The sequence below is a fragment of the Myotis myotis genome, unplaced genomic scaffold (genome assembly GCF_014108235.1).
Source record: "Myotis myotis isolate mMyoMyo1 unplaced genomic scaffold, mMyoMyo1.p scaffold_m19_p_17, whole genome shotgun sequence".
NCBI classification, from domain to species: domain Eukaryota; kingdom Metazoa; phylum Chordata; class Mammalia; order Chiroptera; family Vespertilionidae; genus Myotis; species Myotis myotis.
Genome location: NW_023416321.1, coordinates 4,317,290 through 4,336,014, shown reverse-complemented (window position 1 = coordinate 4,336,014; position 18,725 = coordinate 4,317,290). Strand labels below are relative to the sequence as shown.

Sequence of the window (18,725 nt, the reverse complement as noted above, 5' to 3'; positions counted from 1 at the left end):
TAATTTTATGACTTCTGTTTTGGCCCCTAGAGAGTAACTTGGATACTTACAGATAGAAAAATGTGTCTATAAATATCCAAAACAGATAACTTTCTTCAGCCCCTTTTCTAGCACAGGGGGTGATTATATATCTCATATATATATATATATATATATATATATATATATATATATATATATATATATATATATATATATATGAATGAAAGGCTAATATGCAAAGTGTCCCCTTGGGAGTTCCACTGGGAGACTGGGAGTTCGATTGCTTGCTATGATGTGTGCTGACCACCAGGGGGCGGCACAGAACATGGCAGGCAACCAGCATTGGCCAGGTGCTGAGGGAGCGAGGGAAGAAGGAAGTGGGGAACCTGATCGCTAGCCAGGCCTAGGGACCCTAACTGTGCATGCACGAATTTTGTGCACCGGGCCTCTAGTATGTGTGTATATGTGTGTGTATGTGTGTGTGTGTGTGTGTGTATGTATGTATGTATATATATATATATATATATATATCTATCTCCATCCCCTGGTCTGCCATTTCTTCCTGAATTATAGATTTTCCTACTTACTCTCCATACCTGCTTCCACCCTATGCTCCTCCTCTTCTGATTATTTGCCTCTTCCAGACCCTCACCTGTGTCCTTGGGCAAGTTACCTCCTTCTTGGAGCCTCCTTGGTCTAAACCAGCGGTCCTCAACCTGTGGGTCACGACCCCTTTGGCGGTCGAACGACCCTTTCATAGGGGTCGCCTAAGACCATCCTGCATATCAGATATTTACATGACGATTCATAACAGTAGCAACATTACAGTTATGAAGTAGCAACGAAAATAATTTTATGGTTGGGTCACAACATGAGGAACTGTATTTAAAGGGCCAGAAGGTTGAGAACCACTGGTCTAGACTGAAAAGTCCTACTTTACAGAGATTAGAAGTCTGGCACCTGTTAATTCCAGCAAGGTTGGACAGTAGGAGTGAAAACAACAGCTCTTCTAAAGCCTCTGCTGGTGTATTCTGTTCGGGTTCTAAACTTGAACCAAGCAAGAGAGACCCCACCATAACCCACACAAAAGTGCAGCTGCCATTGGGCGCTCGCCCTGTCAGAGCCAAGTGCTGTGCGGGCTCCTTAGTGCACGCTCTCCTTTTCTCCACTCCCGTGAGGCAGGTGCTGTTGTGCTCGTTTTCCGAATGAGACTTGGGAGGGTAAGGTGCCTACATAACTGTGCTACTTGTCACAGAGCAGCCCCGGGGGAGCTGGCCATTGGGCCTCCCAGACCCGATTCCCAGGGCCAGCATTCCCTCAGGCTGCCTCACCCTTTCGCTCCAGCTCTGGCAGGCAGGGAGCTGTCTCCACCTGCCACGGGCAGGCCGAGTCCTGCCACACGCCCTACACTGTACTCCCTCTGTCCCATCATAATAGTAGCAAGTGAGTATTTAAACGGGAATGATTGGCAAATGCAGCTGTAAGTCATGTTGTAGCCCAAAATTGCGAAGCCTTCAATCAAAATCAATGTTTCATGACATCTGTCATTTGTTTTGACACATCTTTCAATTTTTGGGTTAATCTAATTATTACGAATTATAACTATTTTTCTAATTTCATCTGCTGATCGAAATCAATTGTTTTATTTCAGTTGAATATCAACCCATTATAAAAGTAAGATGAAAAAAAAAGTTTTCAAGCAAAGATCGAGTTGCGATTGTCCAGTTCTTGGTGCATCAAAAGAAAAAGGGAAAGTTGCAGAAAGGTGCAATTACGTTAGCTGCAAAACAATTTAAGTGCAACAGAATGGCCATATCAAGAATTTGGAAACGTGCTTCCGAAAATAATTGTCAAGGAGAATCTTATGCTAATGCTGATTCTTTGAAAAAATAAAACTGGACGTAAATGCAAAGATTATGGAGAAAAACTTGAAAAACTTAAGACATATTCCTCTTAGCAGAAGAGGCACCATATTAGCCTTTGATAATATTTCTCCCGAAAATACTGGATAATACGTTTCTGTCACTTCAACAAGTTATGCTGGAAGCAATGAAGAACGATGGTGCCAATAATTTTAAGCTCACGCATACAGGGAAAGCAAAGCTTCGCAGCCAAGGGATCCTACCTACAAGTTTAAAATGCAGTAACGAAGTTATTGAAAAATCCAGAAACTATCTGAACACTCAAAAATTAGGAGTACTATTTTTAATTTATTGTTTAATTTAATCTAGTTTTTTGATAATAAATGTTGCGTTCTATATTTATTTTCTTTTGCTACTATTATTATGGGACAAATTACATTCATCAACTGCTACTATTATTATGGGACAGAGGGAGTAGCTCTTTCCTCCATTTCCCCAAAAGGCACAGCTTAGCGCCCCCATTCCTCCCAGCAGATTCAGTGCCTTGGTGTCGGCATCTACAGCCTTAAACTTTAGTTCCATGTCACGTCCTGCCTCCCTGTGCAAGGGTAAGCCTTGCTCATATATCTACCTCTCGGCACTTCCCCGCACAGGCAGGCATGAAGATAGCCTTAGACGTGAGCCAGCAGGCATGCAGCTGCGTGCTGAGGAGCCGCTTGCGCCAATTGCCAGTTGGCGGCAGCAGTGGAGGCCTGTGCACAGGACCCGCCCGCGCAGCCCCGACTGGCTCCCGGGGACTTGAGCTTCCGCTCCTGCACACCTGTTTCCTGCCACAGGCCCTGCCTCCGGTCCTGTGGCACCTTCCGTCGCCCATTCACTGGCAGGACGGGCGGAAGTAAACGGACCTGAGCAGGCCCCTCGGCGCCGCACCCCGTTCAGGCCACGGCGGGCTCTCGGGACGCTGGGAACAGAAGCCCGCAGAATGGGCACGGGGTCCAGGCCGCAGGCCCCATGCTCCCCAGACAGCCCAGGGGCTGCGTTCGGAGAGCTCTCACCTGCTCAGTCTGTGCAGTTGATGGCAGAGTGGCCCATTTTTTCACACTGAAAGAGAAAGGGTTAGTGGCGTTGGTTTTTGTCAATTCAGACCCCCCCCCAAAAAACCCCTAGGCTGTCCAGGGAACCAGAGGAGAAAGCTGGCTCCGCGGAACCCGGTGGCTTCTGCTCATCAGTGAAGCTCCACTTCGGGCCCAAACAGGCCTGGAGATTCAGGCCAGGAAGTCGGATGTGGGAGGAGGGCGAGGGTCTGCCCTTACCTCTCACCCTGACGGGCAGAACAGAGAGGTCAGAGTTCAGGACAGTTAGAGGCATCGCATGAAGGTGTGAGGAAGCATGATGTCCTGATAAACCAGAGGACAGCGAGAGAGAAACCCAGGTGCTGCCTGCCCACGCTGCCCCCCAAGTCCTACGGACACTGTACACAAATAACTCCAGAGGACTCGTAGGCAGCAAAGTAAGACATGGAAACTTACTAGCCTTTTTTTAAATATATATTGTATTGACTTTTATAGAGAGGAAGGGAGAGGAATCCAGAGTTAGAAACATCGATGAGAGAGAAACTGATCAGCTGCCTTCTGCACGCCCCCTACTGGGGATCGAGCCTGCAACCAAGGTACATACCCTTGGCTGGAATCGAACCCGGGACCCTTCAATCCACGGGCTGATGTTCTGTCAACTGAGACAAACTAGTCTGGGCCTTACTAGCCTTTTAAAGAAATATGTCTGGCAACAAGAACAAGATTAGGTGGTTGCCATGTCCCTGTCATACCTTTGGGGTGCCATTGTCCCCCTCCCTTCCCTCCCACTCCCAAGCCCAGGTGCGGCTTTCTTATCTGGCAGGAGAGGAGTCACACATGATGCAGCTAATCACCCGCCCTCCAGCCCTGGACAGAAAACACCCCCCCCCCCCATCCTGCTGAAGGGCCCTGCCCTGCGCCCCGGCCCCCAGGCAGTAGGAGAGCAGCTGCTCCTGAGGTGCCATCGGAAGGGGGAGAAGCAGGCACCCCATTCGGAAAGGGGGCTTTCGAGGTGGCCGGATAGAAGCAGGAGGGGCTGAGCCCCACAGCCAGGTGAGCTGCAGATACAGGGGACGCAGGAGAGTACGGAACAAAGAGCTCCTGCAGACATTCCTCTGTGCACACGCAGCCCCTTCTCCCCGAGGGTGCAGCCCCGGCCAGGCGTTCAGGCAGAAGCCAGGCTTTGAAATGCCTTTATTTACCATTCTCACTGCTGAAAACACAACATTTGACCAAAGTTAGAAATGGGCTTATGAATTCCCCATTTTCTAGGGGAGATGCCACTCAGAACCAGCAGGGGGCGCCCTCCTCCCGCCCATTGCCATCCCAGCCTGGCCAGCTAGTGAACAGGAGCTCAGCAGCAATCATTCCTCGGTCCAGGCTGCCCAAAAACCAGGAAGGGGAGGGGGAGCAGACTTGGCCCGCGGGCCATGGTTTACTGACCCTCCTGGAGGCCGTCAACTGCACCTGGCGTCCATAGGAAGTGCTGTTCCCACAGGGACCCCACGCCACCAGGGCCTGAAGCACAGTGACTGGCCCCTGCTCTTTAACACCACGCCCGTGTGAGGAGCGAAGGGGAAGGGGGAGGGGAGGCCTCAGGGCTGAGAGCTGACCAGTCCCACCTGAAGCAGAGGTTACAGAGCTGGAGGGGCCTGGGAGGAACCGCCACACGTATGTGCCACCCATGCAGAGGTGTGTGCCTTCCCCAGGACGGGGAGACGGCGGATGGCGTGAGCGAGGGCAGTGGGGACAGGCAGTGCTGGGGACTCAAGGTCCCCGGGCCCAGTGAGGAACCGGCGTGAGACACAGCCCTTGCTGCCCGCACTCACCTCGGGGCGTTGGGTTGAATAAAGGGACCATCTTGGGGCTGAGGAAGCAGAGAGAGGCGTTACAGCCGGGCCGCTCACCATCGCCTGCTCTAACGTGAGGCACCGTCCATGTGAGGACCCAGGAAGGAGCCCAGACCCTCCCGGGGACGGAGGGAGGGCTGCAGAGAGTTCAGGCCCTCCCAGCATCATTCCTACCCTTGTTTCTAGAACAGTCTGTGAAGAGCCACATGCCCGTCCCCGGCATGCACATACATGAACAGCCCGGGGCAGGGTTCAGTGTGGCCGAGGGAGGGGTGGGTGTCCAGGGAGCAATGCAGGGAAAACACTGGGCAGATGCTGCCGGGCACTGCATTCCCCACCTGGGTCGGGAGCTACGGAAGGATCCAGGTCGGAAGCCAGAGGGCGGGCCCAGCACCGGGGATCACACTTACTGTGCGTACTGGCACTCGGGTCCCAGCGGGCAGAAGCCAACGAAGTAGTTCGTGCACATGACCCTCTTGACGTGGCGGGATTTACACAGGGGACCTGCCAGGCAGAGACACGGCCGGAAGCATCTGTGTTAGCAAAGGAGGAACACAGGCCAGGGATGGTCACCGCAGTCCACGCCATGGGTGTACAACTGCCTACCCTGTCCGTACCGCCCTGAGCACCTGCTCCTAGCCCCGTGACAGATGGGAAGGGGACCCCGGAAGGTGGAGGGTCGGAAGTGTCCCCAACACGCTGTCTTGAAGGATGCAGACGGTCATTTGCTGTCTCGTATTCCTTTAGCCATGGGAGGCGCAGCTGAGGCAAGGCTCACCCCACATCTCACTAACCCTCCATCGGTGCCCCTTCTCTGCAATGCACCGCCCCCCCAAAGCAACCCTGCCCAGAACTCAGCAACATACCTGAAGGCACAGGATGCTCAGCAGGGACCCTGCTGTGGTCCCTGTCCCCTCAGTGGCTGACTGTAATGGGGCAGGTGGAACGTGCTTAAGTGACAGGATACCCCCAGGTAGGTGAACCGAGTGCCCTACAGGCCCGACCCTATGCCAAGGGCTCCCCGTGGGGTCCCCCATGGGAGCGGCCCGGCGACCCTAGGATGGAGCCGTCTCCTGTTTCCACAAGTGAGGAAGCAAGCAGTTCAAGGTTGTGCAGCCGACACACCCCAAAGCCATTGGGATTGCACCCACACCTGCTCCAAGAAGCCCGCCAGCCCACACCAGCCCACACGTCACAGTGTGACGGTTCTCCTGGGAGCGAGCTGAGAACCATGGAACGACATCTGCTGGGATTCCAACCCAGAACGACATCTGTTGGGACCTCACCCCAACATGCCACCTCCCTGCTGGACAACCGCCCACCTGGCCCCCCACATCCCCTTTGCTCCCTCTGTCGGGGCCTCACCGTCTTTGCAGAAACCCTGGTCGTACGAAGGACAGGCCTGGGCCTCGGAAGCTGTCTTCATGTGAAGAAAGTAGCATTCCTTGTTGCTGCACTCACCTGAAAACCCCAGCGATCTCTAGACAAGCGGGCTCATGGTCACGGTTACCTCTGCCCCCCCTCCCCCCACGCACACACCTCACTGACCTTGCCCCTCGAATAGAAGCCCCTTGCCTCCCCTCTGGTCGTCAGCAGCTTTGAAGACAGGGAGGTATTTCTAATCCTCCCTGCACTCTACCAAGGGCGGACCCCAACAGCATTTGCTAAGCAGGGTTTGGGGTGGTTGCACACACTTGGAGCGGTTGGGTGGGGCAGGCCCGGTACCCAGGAGCGGGGACAGGACTGAAGGCAGTTAGACGCCATCGGGGAGGCAGGAAGCAGGCAAGGTGGGACCCGGGGCTGGCAGCTAAAGACCCAAGACGACATAAGACACTGAAGGAGACATGGCCACGCACTGTGACCAAGGCCACTGTTCCTCTCCGCAGTGAGATGACACGCCCTGAGTCGGGTGCAGCTCTTTGTGGTGAAATTGCCAAGAACACAGCCTGCCTCAGAGTTGGCCCAGGGATGGAGACTGTGGGTGAGACCAAGGCCCCTCCCACACACACACCTGGCTCCCCGGAGTTTGCACACACTACTCAAGAGTCACCGGTGAGGACACTGTTAGATGTCTCTTAGTGACCCAGGGGCTCTGAAGGCACCACGGGGGGAGGGGGGGAGGGAACAGGGGGCAGGGGATTCCCATCTCATCCCCCTTAAAGGCCTACAACTCTGTGCCTTTCGGCGCTGAAAGGTGCTCCGAGATGCCTATGCCATTGGTTTTCAAACTGCTCATAGAGACCTGTTTCGTACCCTGGGATTCTGCAGAGCAAGGGCTCACCTGAAGGAGAACCCACTGGCCCCTAAGAGGCCGGAGCCTCTGTTCTTGCCCAGCCCTCTCCTTTCACAAGCGAAGATGCCAGTGACCAGACAGGGCAGGTGGGATGTCCATTTTCACAGGCTCCTCACATCATAAGGGGGTTAGCTGTCTCATCGCCAGCGTGCACCTGACTCTGGGCTGGGCCTTCTAAGGCATCCAAGGGACATCTTCCCCCGCCTCAACCCCCTGCAGGGGCTGGTGAACACCGGATAGATGGAGACAGCGGGAAGTCACCCTATGCACTGGGGTTGCCTTTCTGCCCTGGATGCACGACGCTGCATTCCTCTCATCGCCAGCAGGTGGCGCCCGCACCTCATTCTCCAGAGACACCCGGGTACCTTTTTGATGGGCACAGCCAGGAACAGGGTCAAAAGACCACGGATTTCCTCACCCCTCCCCACTCCCACACGCCCCAACAATCTCTTTAAAAACAAAACGACTTACTTCCAACAAGAATGATAATTACTTCGGCATGCGATTAGAAAGAGACATTCATTCATTTACTCCAAGAGCAAAAACATACATTACGTAGTATTGCAATCATGGGTTTACACGCGCAGAAGGGGACCTGGTCCTATTCCTGCATCCATGTCCAGCACAGTATCCCCAAAAGAAAACCAGGGTTACTGAAGGAGTCAATAGTAGTACTTCAAAAGGAAAGAGGTTTATGCGATGACTGAGGGGAGCCAGGCCCCAGATCAACTTTGTCCTGAAGGGACATGTGCGGGCAGCCCTCGTCAACTGCCACAGCTCTCAGCTCCGAGGACCAGGCAGGAAACGGATTGGGCCTGGGAGGAGCTCTCGCCAGGACCTCCCCACCTGCCCCCAAAGCTGGCTCAGTTTCAAAGCCACAGCCACAGCCACCGCCACCGGCAGAGGCAACCCCCCCCCCCCGCCCCGAGGCTGTCCCAGCTCTCCCTCCTCCAGGTCACTCTTCAGAACACACTTTCAACACCACTGGACTAGACCATCCTTAAGGCTCCTGTTCTGGAAAGCACGGAGCTGTAGAACTCTCGGGAGAAGGAAATATTCAGAGTCCACACCTACATGAGGCAAGAAGTGGTGTGGGTCCTGCCCCACAGCCCCTTGGATGACAACAGGAGGACTTGAGGCCCAGACCTGACCCCACAAGATAATTTCAGGGGCTCCACTTCTGAGCCCCAGGGTTGTTTGTTTCCAGTTACCTTTTATTGCCAGCGAGTGATGCTAGCTTTCCACTTATGGAAGAATATACAGTTTTCTTCTAAAGTGCGAGTTTAAAATAGCGAAGCAGTTGGAAAATTATACGCTGGTGCAGGTCAAGGGACAAGTGCTTGGTGGGAGTGGCGAGCACGGGAATGGGGCCCCCACGTGCCTGCTGCTGGGGAACCACTGGCCTGGTCCCCCCTACCAAACCCCGGACCGAGAGATGGCCCATTCGAGGCCGTTTCCGGACAGTGAGTCTGGGTGTGACTGAGCCAGGGCTGCGGAGGGAAACGGCTCGGCCTTTGATCCAGCCACACCCTCTCCTTCCCTTGGGTGGGAGTGTGTGCCCCAGCCTGGCAGGGGCAGATAACCCAGGACCAGAGTTCAGTTCCACTTTCTCTAGGGCGTCGGTCGGAGAGGCAGGCGTCTGAGGTTCAGACAGGCCTGACCTGCCCCCTGAGACACGCAAGGCCTCCTTTGGGGTCCCTCCCAAGCATGCCATCCCGCAGCCGCCGCCGCTGCCATCACCGGGGAACGGACAGGAGCCAGGGGGCCTCACCGAACTTGGAGAAGAAGTAGCACTCGGGCATCCTGGAGAGGTCGTACTGGTGCAGGAACCGGCACTGGTCGCCCTTCTTGCACAGCCCGCGGAGCCAGTGCTTGCACACCACCGTCTTCTCCCCGTGGTCGTGCCGGAACGGGCACAGCCTCCCTGGGGACCAGAGCGCCCAGCTGGGAGCCCCCGTCACCCCCAGCTGTGGCCCTCTCACCCCTGGGCGTAGACCCAGCTGCCCCCTCTAATCCCCTCCCCTGGACCCTGGCGGTGGCTAGAAACGGGGCCAGAGGCAACGGGGTGGGGGGGGGGGGACCTGCTATGGTCCGAAGAGATGGCTGTGCCCACGGCCACACCTTTGCCCGGACTTTCCTCTCTGCCTGGTGTGGTGCCCGTCAAACCCCAGGAAGCCCCCAGCTGTCGGGACACCCCCTCTCCTCCAGGCTCACAGTGGGGCTCCCACCAGAGAGCAGAGGCATGGTCCCCAGGCCTGTACCCTGCCCCCCACAGCACAGTCCCTGTCACATAGTACATGCTCATTAAGGGCCCATTGGATTCATGTGTTAAAAAAAAATTATGCCTCCTGATTCTAGAGGCCTAGCGTGACCACGAGTGAGGATGACGTCGGAGCCAGCTCCGTGAGGAAGGAAGGAAGCGGGAATGTGAGATTTAGCTCTATCGCCGTCATCAGCCGCTGTTCCATCAGCAGGAGGGACACCCCAGGCCCCACATTTCTAAGGGGCCTGGTCTCCTGCATCTGGAACAGCTGGGCGGCCCCACACGGCTTCAGAGGACAAGCGTGGTCGGGCCCATGCAGGAGGCAACCAATTGATGTCTCTCTCTCTCTCTCTCTCTCTCTCTCTCTCTCCTCCCCCTTTCTCTCTCCCTTCCACTATCAAAAAAAAAAAAAAAATCGCCCTAACCAGTGTGGCTCAGTGGATAGAGCGTCCGCCTTCGGACTGAAGGGTCCTAGGTTCGATTCTGGTCAAGGGCATGCACCTTGGTTGCGGGCACATCCCCAGTGGGGGGTGTGCAGGAGGCAGCTGATCGATGTTTCTCTCTCATCCATGTTTCTAACTCTCTATCCCTCTCCCTTCCTCTCTGTAAAAAAAAAAAAAAATCAATAAAATATATAAATATTTTTAAAAGTCAATGGTAAAAATAACATTGGGTGAGGATTAAAAACAAAAAAATTCTACCCCATCCCGACTTCCCCTCCCCAGGTGCGAATTCAACCCCCTCTTCGAGGCTACGCTGAGCCCAGAGTGGCCTGGACTCGGCCCACCTGCCGACCCACCTTTCTCACACAGCCCCTTAGCGTAGAAGTTGCACACAGCTGAGCTCGACTCTAGAAGGGGGGAAGGAAACAGAGGCGGCAGCTTCCCCAGAGGGCCCTTCCTCCGTCAGCAACCTCCCCAAAGCCTCCCCCCCCACCCCAGTCCTGCCTTTGGATGCTGGCCCCTAGAACCAGCCTGGGAACCTCAACACCTGAGCCCCGAGTCTGCAACGGAGGAGCCTGAGGCCAGCCTGGGAGCCGGGGAGCCAGCCCTATTTTCCAGGGAACCCCACGCAGGATGTAGGAGGGGAGGCCCCAGCCTCTGAGAAGAGAGGGGCTACGCTGGCAATCCCAGGCTGTGGGCCCCAGCTCAGCCCCCCGGGGAGCAGCAGAGCAGGAGCTGCCCAGCAGATGCTGAGCAGAGAGGCCTGCAGAGCAGCGGGGAGGAGGAGGGAGAGGGGGAGGGACGGCTGGCGCCCTCCTCACTCACTGTCCATGCCCTGGAAAGGCAGGGGTTCAATGCCCTTTTGCATCTCTACGTCCTTCTCCAAGGTGAAGGTGAACCGCTCCAGCCCCGCAATGACCTCTTCCATCTTCCATCTCCTGCTGGGGCTGCTAGCAACTGCCGGAGCCCCTGCAGGTGGACCCTATAAAGCTCTGGGGCCCTTAAAGGGCCAGGGTCTGATCAGGGGCCAGGTGGCTGCCAGGCTACAGACTGGCCCAGCTGTCTCCCCCTCCCGCCCCCCTGCAGGTGCAGCCGCCCCAGGGCCCCTCACCCCACACTGTGTGAGCTGGGGGAGGGATCGCAGAGCCCCACGCGCTCATCTCTGCTTGTTCCCAAACCCACACGCAGCATATGCACCGACCTTCCGAAACCTGAGCTCATACTTCCAACATGAAGACGCGGCCCAGGTTGGCCAGAGGATCTGTGCAAACCAACCACAGCCAGGCTGCTCGGATTGGCAGGCGCTGGGGAGCCAGAGGGTGTGGGGGCGGGGCGGGGGCGCAGAGGGACGGGGCCCCCCTGCCTCCCCCTCCCTCCCCTCGGGCCCCAGCCAACCCCTCCCTCCGGGACTCCTGACACCCCCTTTCTGCCCTGAGTGACAGGCCCCGGTGAGCTCTTCCTGGGAGAGCGGGAAGCGACGCTGAAACTCGGAGGAATCGGAAAAAGTTGGATGAATGGCGCTTTGTTTGCCTCGCTGCCTCGCGCACGACCGCACGCTGGGCGGGGGGTGGGGCCCATCCAGGCTCCATGGGCCTCCCCGCCAGCACTCGGCGGGGCCACCCCGGCGCCTCCCCGCCCCTGAGAAAGTGCTTTGTACCCGAAATCTCTATGCAAATGTTGTTTTATTATTATTAACCACCCCCCGCTCCCCTGCCCCCTGGCCTGGGGACATCTGAACTTGCTTTCAAAGGAGCTTTGTGGGGCTCTAACTGGGACAGGCCTCCCCCGCCCCTCCCCCGGCCCAGGCCCCCTCATTGGCTTCCCTCTAACTGGAGCTGGTGCTTGAGTCACAGGGGAGCCCATGCCCACAGAACCCAATGCCCTCCTTCGAGCCCCTGCAGGCCCGCAGCTGGGCCAACAAGAAGGAGCCTGCTGGCTCCTGGCTCCCGGGCCTGTGCTCCTGGTTTGTTGTTCTTGGGAACTCCGATCCGAAAGGAAAATAGCTGGAGAGGTACACCCGAGGCCAGGGAGCCGGGAGGGCAGGGAGGGGAGCCAGAATTTCCGGAAGCGTGGGCCTCCCTCCAACCACATTCCCAGGACGGCCCAGGGCAGAGCTGGGGGCCCCGGGCGGGGGTCCCTGGAGAGATGCCCTATTTGTGGGCCCTGATTAGTCCAGGAAGACTCATCGATCGACACGGGCTCCTCTAAGGCCCGCGCCCACCTGGCAGGCAGGCAGGCAGGCAGGGGAGGAAACGGAGACCCAGCAAAGCCAAGGGCACGTGGTTGGGGGGTGGCAATAATGGAATTCAAATCACATCTCTTTTTAAAAATATATATTCTTATTGATTTCAGAGAGGAAGGGAGAGGGGGAGAGAGAAATAGAAACATCAGTGATGAGAGAGCATCACTGGTGGGCTGCCTCCTGCACGGCCCCTCACTGGGATCGAGCCCACAGCCTGGGCATGCGCCCTGACCGGGAACTGAACTGTGACCTCCTGGTTCATAGGTTGATGCTCAACCACCGAGCCACGCCGGCCGGGCAAAATCCACGTCTTTTGATGATTTCCTTCTATGAACACCCGAGGAGCCTCTCTCTGTACCAGGGACCGGGGGCCCCCCAACAAAGGACTGTGTCCCTGCCTCTCGGGGGCCACCCAGTCAAGGGGGGCACACTCAGCAGCAGTTATACAAGGGGGTGGTTGGCGACAGTGTGATCCTGGTAAGGGGGGCCACCAAGCAGGGGCAGAGAGGGGTGGCAGGGAGGGCTCTCGGGGGAGAGTCTGGTGACAATGGGAGAGAACATTCCAGACGAGGGGCCCGCTCTACCAGGCACTGGGCCATGCAGCAACATGCAGGCTGAGGGGACAGTTGAGGGTTTAGACCAGCCGTGGGCAAACTACGGCCCTCGGGCCGGATCCGGCCCGTTTGAAATAAATAAAACTAAAAAAAAAAAAAAAAAAAAGACCGTACCCTTTTATGTAATGATGTTTACTTTGAATTTATATTAGTTCACACAAACACTCCATCCATGCTTTTGTTCCGGCCCTCCGGTCCAGTTTAAGAACCCATTGTGGCCCTCGAGTCAAAAAGTTTGCCCACCCCTGGCTTAGAGAAAGGCCATGATGGGGAAGAGACTGGAGAAGTGAGCAGGACCGGGGCCGAAGTGCCTTGGAGGACTCAGTTTTTATCAAGAAGGAAGCCAGTGGAGGGACTGGAAAAAGCTGGGAGAGCAGCACTCAGCCCCCTGGGGAAGATCTGTGGGCAGAGGCAGGGGCAGCGGGTACTTAGGGGGTGACAGCTATTCATCCAGCCCTGGCGAGGCAGCCGAGGTCCTCCCAGCCTGCTGGCCAGAGCCTTCACCGTGAGGGCTGAGGGGGACTCTCCGCAGCATCCTCCCTCCTCTGGTCAAGGTCTCGCCTCCACCCGACCCCCGTCCCACCTGTGCCTGGCCAGGTGTGGGGAGGAAGCCTCAGGATGGATGCCCTCCTCCCGAGGGTGCGTCCTAAGAATGACATTCCAGGGTTTTGCTTCTGCAAAATGAATGCCTTCTGTTGTGGGTTGAATTGTTCTCACTACCCCCACCCCCCACCCCACCCCCAAAAGAGAGAGAGTCCAATCCCCACCCCGGTCTGAACGTGACCTTATTTGGCAGTTGGGTCTTTGCAGATGTAGTTAAGGATCTCCAGGTGAGATCACCCTGGAATTAGGGCGAGTCCTAGACAGAGGACAAGAGGGAGAGGTGAGACACCCAGGTGAGGCCGAGAGAAGAAGCCCACGGTTCCAGGAGGAGGCGGGTCGGCCGCTGACCGCGGGAGGCCAAGGAAGGCCGGCCAGCGCGGAAGCCAGGAGGGCGGCCTGGGCCGGCTTCTCTCTCAGAGGTTCCAGAAGGAACGAACCCTGCCCACACCCTGATCCCGGACCTCGGGCCTGCAGAACTGTGAGACAATCAATGTCTGTGGTTTTGAGCCACCACCGTTGTGGGCAGCCCCGGGAAACGACTCAGTTCCAGAGGACCTGGCCCCTTTTACAGACCAGCAAATAGAGACACAGAGAAGCTGGGTGCCTGCCAAGGTCCCTCAGCTGATTGGTGTCCACTGGGAGGTGCCCTGGTCTCCCACCCCGCAGACCTGGGGGGCTGTACCGCCTTCCCCCGTTTACTAGTAGTATATGACCACCTCAGGCTCCCAGGTGAGCCGGCGCCCACTGTCTGGCAATACCCTGGAGGAGGGCTCCAGGGCGTCCCCTCTGGACCCTCACAATCTGCTCTTCTGTGCCGAGCTCATCCCAGCCCTGAGCTCATCCCAGCCCGATGTCTGCGCTGATTAATGACCTGGTGGCTGCTGAGTGCAGGTGTGGATCGCTATGCACACGGTGGTGTCAGTTTTAATCACCATCATCATGAGCCTGGCATCCACCTCCAGCTGCAGGTTTCCTGAGTCATCACCGGCCCCCTTCCCTTCATACACGAGCTGCTCTGGAAAGCAGGGGTGCGGGAGCCCTAGAATCCTCCGGCCACCAGGAACTGGCAGAGGCCACTGTGCCCAGCCTCCTGGCCTTCATCAACCCCGGCCAGTGCTTTGTTGGGCAGAATGGGGCCCCACCCTCCTTTCCGGTCTCTGTGCATCCGCCTCACTCCCCACTCGGGCACCCTGAAAGGGTGGCATCGGTCAGGCCTGGTTCAAATCCTGTTGCTAAGTGGCGGTAGGACACCAGGGAGCAGTCCTTCCTCTCAGGAGGACCGTGCTGTGAGGCACCCAGACCGGGTGAGGCCTGTGCTCAAGGCCCCAGGTGTCCTGCCCCAGGTCCCTGACGCCTCCCCTCCTTCAAGTTGGTTGTTTCTAAGGAGCTGTGGGCAGGGGTTCCAGGCTGTTGGGATGCTATTGAGGGGGCTGCCCTATGTCCACTAGGGATGGGCCTGGCAGCTGGGTGCCATGGTGTTGGGAGGGGGTGGGGGGCAGGAGGAGCCCCAGTGGCCCACAGCTGCTGCCGCTCAGCCCAGGAGCAATGAGCCAGTGTGTCCTGCCCTCTCCATTGCTCTTGGTGCCCCAGAGGGAGAGAGAGAGAGGGGAAAAAAATCTGAAGATTCCAATATGCTACCCTCCTGGCTTTGAAGATGGAAGGTGGGGCCATGAGCCAAGGAAAGCGAGTGGCCTCTAAAAGCTGGAGGGGCAAGGGCACGAGCTCTGCCCTAGAACCGGGAGGGCAGACCCGCTGACACCCCGATCTGGCTCCGTGAGAGCCATTCCGGCCTTCTGACCCCCAGAACCGGGAGATAAGAAATGCCTGCTGCTCGAAGCTAGTAGCTTTGTAGCAACAATAGGAAACAAAGAGCAGAAAGCAACCGTCCGATGGGCAGTTTCACCACACAGTGTGGGAGATGGAGGTGTGTGCAGAGCTGCCGCCAGACCACTCCGCTCCCTCCCGCCGGCCTGGGTGCCAAGGAAAGGTCCCTGGGAGGGCGGAGTGAGACAGAGCGGCGGACAGGCAGAGCGTTGCCACGGCGGTAGGGGACCCTGTTCCCAGCAGAAGCAGCCCGGTCCCTGGGGGAGGCCACTCCTGGTTCTCCGGCAAGTCCGCTGCTGAGAGAGGCACATGGGACTGGGAGCTGGCTAGGGAAGGGCCTTGAACCCGAGGCCTTGGGAGTCACTGAAGAAGCAGCCTTTCAGCTTTGGGTCTGATTTGCATTTTAGAAAGAGCCGTCTAGTCCGGCTGGTGTGGCTCAGTGGTTGAGCATTGACCTATGAACTAGGAGGTCACAGGTCGATTCTAGGTCAGGGCACATGCCTGGGTGGCAGCTTGATCCCCCGTAGGGGGTGTGCAGGAGGCAGCCGATGAATGATTCTCTCTCATCATTGATGTTTCTATCTCTCTCTCCCTCTCCCTTCCTCTCTGAAATCAGTAGAAAACAAAACAAAAAACAGCCTGCAAACCGGGGGCCACTCTCCACGGAAGGGCCAGAGAAGGGGCTCCAGCAGCAAACAAAAGTGCGGAATCCACAAGTGGCTGAAAAACAGCCGCAGGAAAGAGGATCCCACTCCATTCCCCAAGGCCTTGAAGGAGTCTGTGCCGGTCAAATAGAAAAATGTGGAAGGTCCAGATAAGCCACAATCATTAGCTAAGCTCTCATGTCCATCCCTAGGTCCGGAGGGACGGGCTGTGTCCCTCCTGGAGCGGTGGACCCTGGAGGAGAGGGAGGAGGGTTGCTATGGAACCGGGACCCGCCCCCTGGCCAGGGGACAGTCACAGATGAATTCTTCCAGCCTCAGCCTGGGTGCTCACTTTGATGGATCGAGGGCCGAGGTCACACATTTGATCTGCCTTTAGGTCAATGGAGTCTGCAGGAAAAGTTCATTCTGTCACCGCAGACTGCCCTCCAGCCTGTTATCGCTAAATGATGCTGGGTCACCGGGCGGAGGGAGTGCAGACGGAAAAACCCTCCGGGCCTTGGCGGTCCGCAGGGAGTCAGTCAATCGCAGGGAGTCAGTTGATCACAGGGAGTCAGTCGATGGGGCCCATTTTGTGTTCCAAGCCCAGGGGCTGTGGCGGGCAAGCAGAGGGCAGCCCCTCCCGGGCCCCAGCCTGGATGAGCCACCCCCAGCTTGGGGCCGAGGGCGGGGGTGGGGGGGGAGAGTCAGGGGGGTGCAGGGGGAAGCTCCCAGTCCTGACTTTCTCTCCTGTGTTCGTCAAAACCATAGAGCTGCCCTGGGCCTCGCTTCCCGGCTTGTCTTTGCACTCAGTCTCGGCCAGATTCCGACCTAGTTGTGCGGCTGCAGACACAGGGGGAGGTGCCCGCTGTCTCAGTCAACAGGGGGCGGGGGCGGTGGTGGTGGACAGTAGCAAACAGCACAGTCCAGGGGTTTCAACCACGGACGTTCATGTCTCACAGCTCCGGGGCCCTGAGTCACTGGCAGATTCCGTTCCTTGGGAGGGGGTGTGGGGGAGGCACCCAATCGATGTGTCTCTCTCACATCGAGCGAGGCTTCTCTCTCTCTGTCTCTCCCCCTCCCTTCCACTCTTTCTAAAAACCAATGGAAAAAATATGCCCGGGTGAGGGTTAACAACACAAATATCTGAAGAAAACACATGAACTTTAGGTCAAAGGAAAAGTTTTAAAATGTGACATGATTGCACTCACCTTTCTTACTAACGTGGTTGTAAAATGTCATTTTAATAACTTTCATGGGGGAGGGGGCCCACGAAGGCACAGTGCCCCCCGGGGCCCTGTCTGTCTCATCTGCCGCCTGTGTACTCCCCCGCCCCACGCCCCCCCCAAACCGCGCCCCCACCCCCAGCCTCTCAGGGTGCTTGGCGCAGAGTAGGTGCGCAGTGACTATCTGATGAATCTATGCCGGAAATTTCTGTTTTCAGAGAATACAGCCTCAAGCTCTCTGTCCTCAGCCCTGGTTTGGCTGGGGGAGGTGGGGGGGCGGGAGGGGGGCGAGGAACCTTGGTTGTAGGAAGTGACATAGAGGCTACGGCATCTTCCAAGACAGCCAGGGGATGACACGGCCACTCGCCGCCCTCCATCCACAGAGAGCAGACCAGGCCCCGGCCACCGCCCCGTCCGCACTTCCCTCGCTCTGACTCAGCACGAGACATAGAAGGCGCCTCCGTGTGGCTATTTCCGAAGAGCACCCTCAGGTAAAAATGTCATTGCCTAAAGAGAAGTGCCAGTTTTCTCGATGAAGCAGGTTATTTGAGATGGGCGAGTACACATCTTCCCCACGATGCACCAATACACATCTTCCCCAAGTATATATGTTTCATAAGCCCCCCCCCCCTTTTTTTGGGCTTTGAACCCAAAACCCGTGACCTGGAAACATTTTTGTCTTAAATTGGCCCTTATGTTAAAAAATAAAAATAAAAATAGGCAGCTCCTCATTCCTGTAAGAGCAGCGGTTTTCAGCAGCCGACGGGACACTTGGGAATGTCCCGGGACATGTTGCATTGACATGACGGGTTGCTAGGAAGCAGCTGGCGTCGAGTGGGAAGCGTCCCGGGATGCTGCTCACCATCCCACAGGGCACAGGCCAGTTCCCGACAACGGAGAGACGGGGCTCCCAGGGCCGGCAGCGCGGAGGCTGGGGAACCCTGCTCCGGGAGCGTCCACACTGTGTGTCTCGGGCGAGTGACTGGGGGGGAGGGCTGGGGTCTGGCCCTCCGGAGAGTCGGTTTTATTGATCTGTGTCTTGGCCTCAAGCCTTCGCGTCACGCCGAGCGGAAAGGCAGCCTCTGGGGTTCGGGTGACTGTCTCTTCGACGTCACTGGTGTCCAGGACGTCGCCTGGAGCCCCAGCCCTGCCCCCTCCAAGGGTCTCCCAGGAGCCTGGCTCTCGCAGACCCAGGGTCAGAAAACGCTGAGCTGCCTCTGGGGCCATCGCCAGTCTCACAAGAGGCGGGTTTCCCTTTTCACTTTGACTGACAGGAAGCTCCGAGCCCAAGTTCCAGCCCGCCTCGGAGAATCGTCGAGGCCCACACCGCACCAGTTCTCTTCGTCCTCTGTTTGTTGGCTGCAGCCTCATTCTCCCTCTGATCTATTTTTATCCTATTGTGACTTACCCCGTTTTGTAAGCGCCTCTAATCCTTTCTGGAACAAAGCGGGGCATCAAATCAAAACAAGCTTCAGCGGGGCCCTGTGGCCTTGAGGGTACATCTGAAGCTGCCAAAGTCATTTCAGGGTTGGAGCCCTGCCGGAAGGGAAGGCCGCTCTCAGGGCCCCTCCTGGCCCCTCCTGGCCCCTCCCGGGAGTCTCATCTCGAACAACAACAGCTCAGTGAGTTAGAGCAACAGGTTTCAGAGGCAGCGCCACCAACACCCATCTGCCTGCAAATACCTTCCCTCTCCCCAAAATGTTCCTTCCAGCCTCCCATCTGGCTGCTGGCAGGCGGCCCCGGGGCCCAGAGGAGACTGCAAAGGGGAAGCAGACAGACAAGGCCCTGTTTTCATTCCTCACTGTCCGC

At 57.1% G+C, this 18,725-nt stretch overlaps 2 protein-coding genes across 4 annotated transcripts in view; both read right to left on the bottom strand.

Moving 5' to 3' along the window:
* The window catches only part of FAM104A (family with sequence similarity 104 member A), a 29,411-nt gene extending 26,483 nt beyond the window's left edge, over positions 1-2,928 (bottom strand). For both annotated transcript variants that reach the window (XM_036339020.1, XM_036339022.1), the window contains exon 1: positions 2,900-2,928. The gene's annotated coding sequence lies outside the window, so the exon portion shown is untranslated. The remainder of the gene's footprint in view (positions 1-2,899) is intronic.
* CPSF4L (cleavage and polyadenylation specific factor 4 like) overlaps positions 1-10,732 on the bottom strand; it is a 36,649-nt gene extending 25,917 nt beyond the window's left edge. Inside the window, exons 1-6 of one of the 2 annotated variants that reach the window (XM_036339023.1) lie at positions 10,592-10,732; positions 10,123-10,173; positions 8,832-8,984; positions 6,133-6,228; positions 5,178-5,271; positions 2,900-2,945 (exon numbers count right to left, since the gene is read on the bottom strand). In XM_036339023.1, the coding sequence (XP_036194916.1) occupies positions 2,900-2,945; positions 5,178-5,271; positions 6,133-6,228; positions 8,832-8,984; positions 10,123-10,173; positions 10,592-10,694 (543 nt within the window). In that variant the 5' untranslated portion in view covers positions 10,695-10,732. Of the gene's footprint in view, positions 1-2,899; positions 2,946-3,844; positions 4,785-5,177; positions 5,272-6,132; positions 6,229-8,831; positions 8,985-10,122; positions 10,174-10,591 lie in introns of those variants that run through there. The other variant, XM_036339025.1, reaches the window with a different exon arrangement.
* Between the last annotated feature and the right edge of the window lie 7,993 nt (positions 10,733-18,725).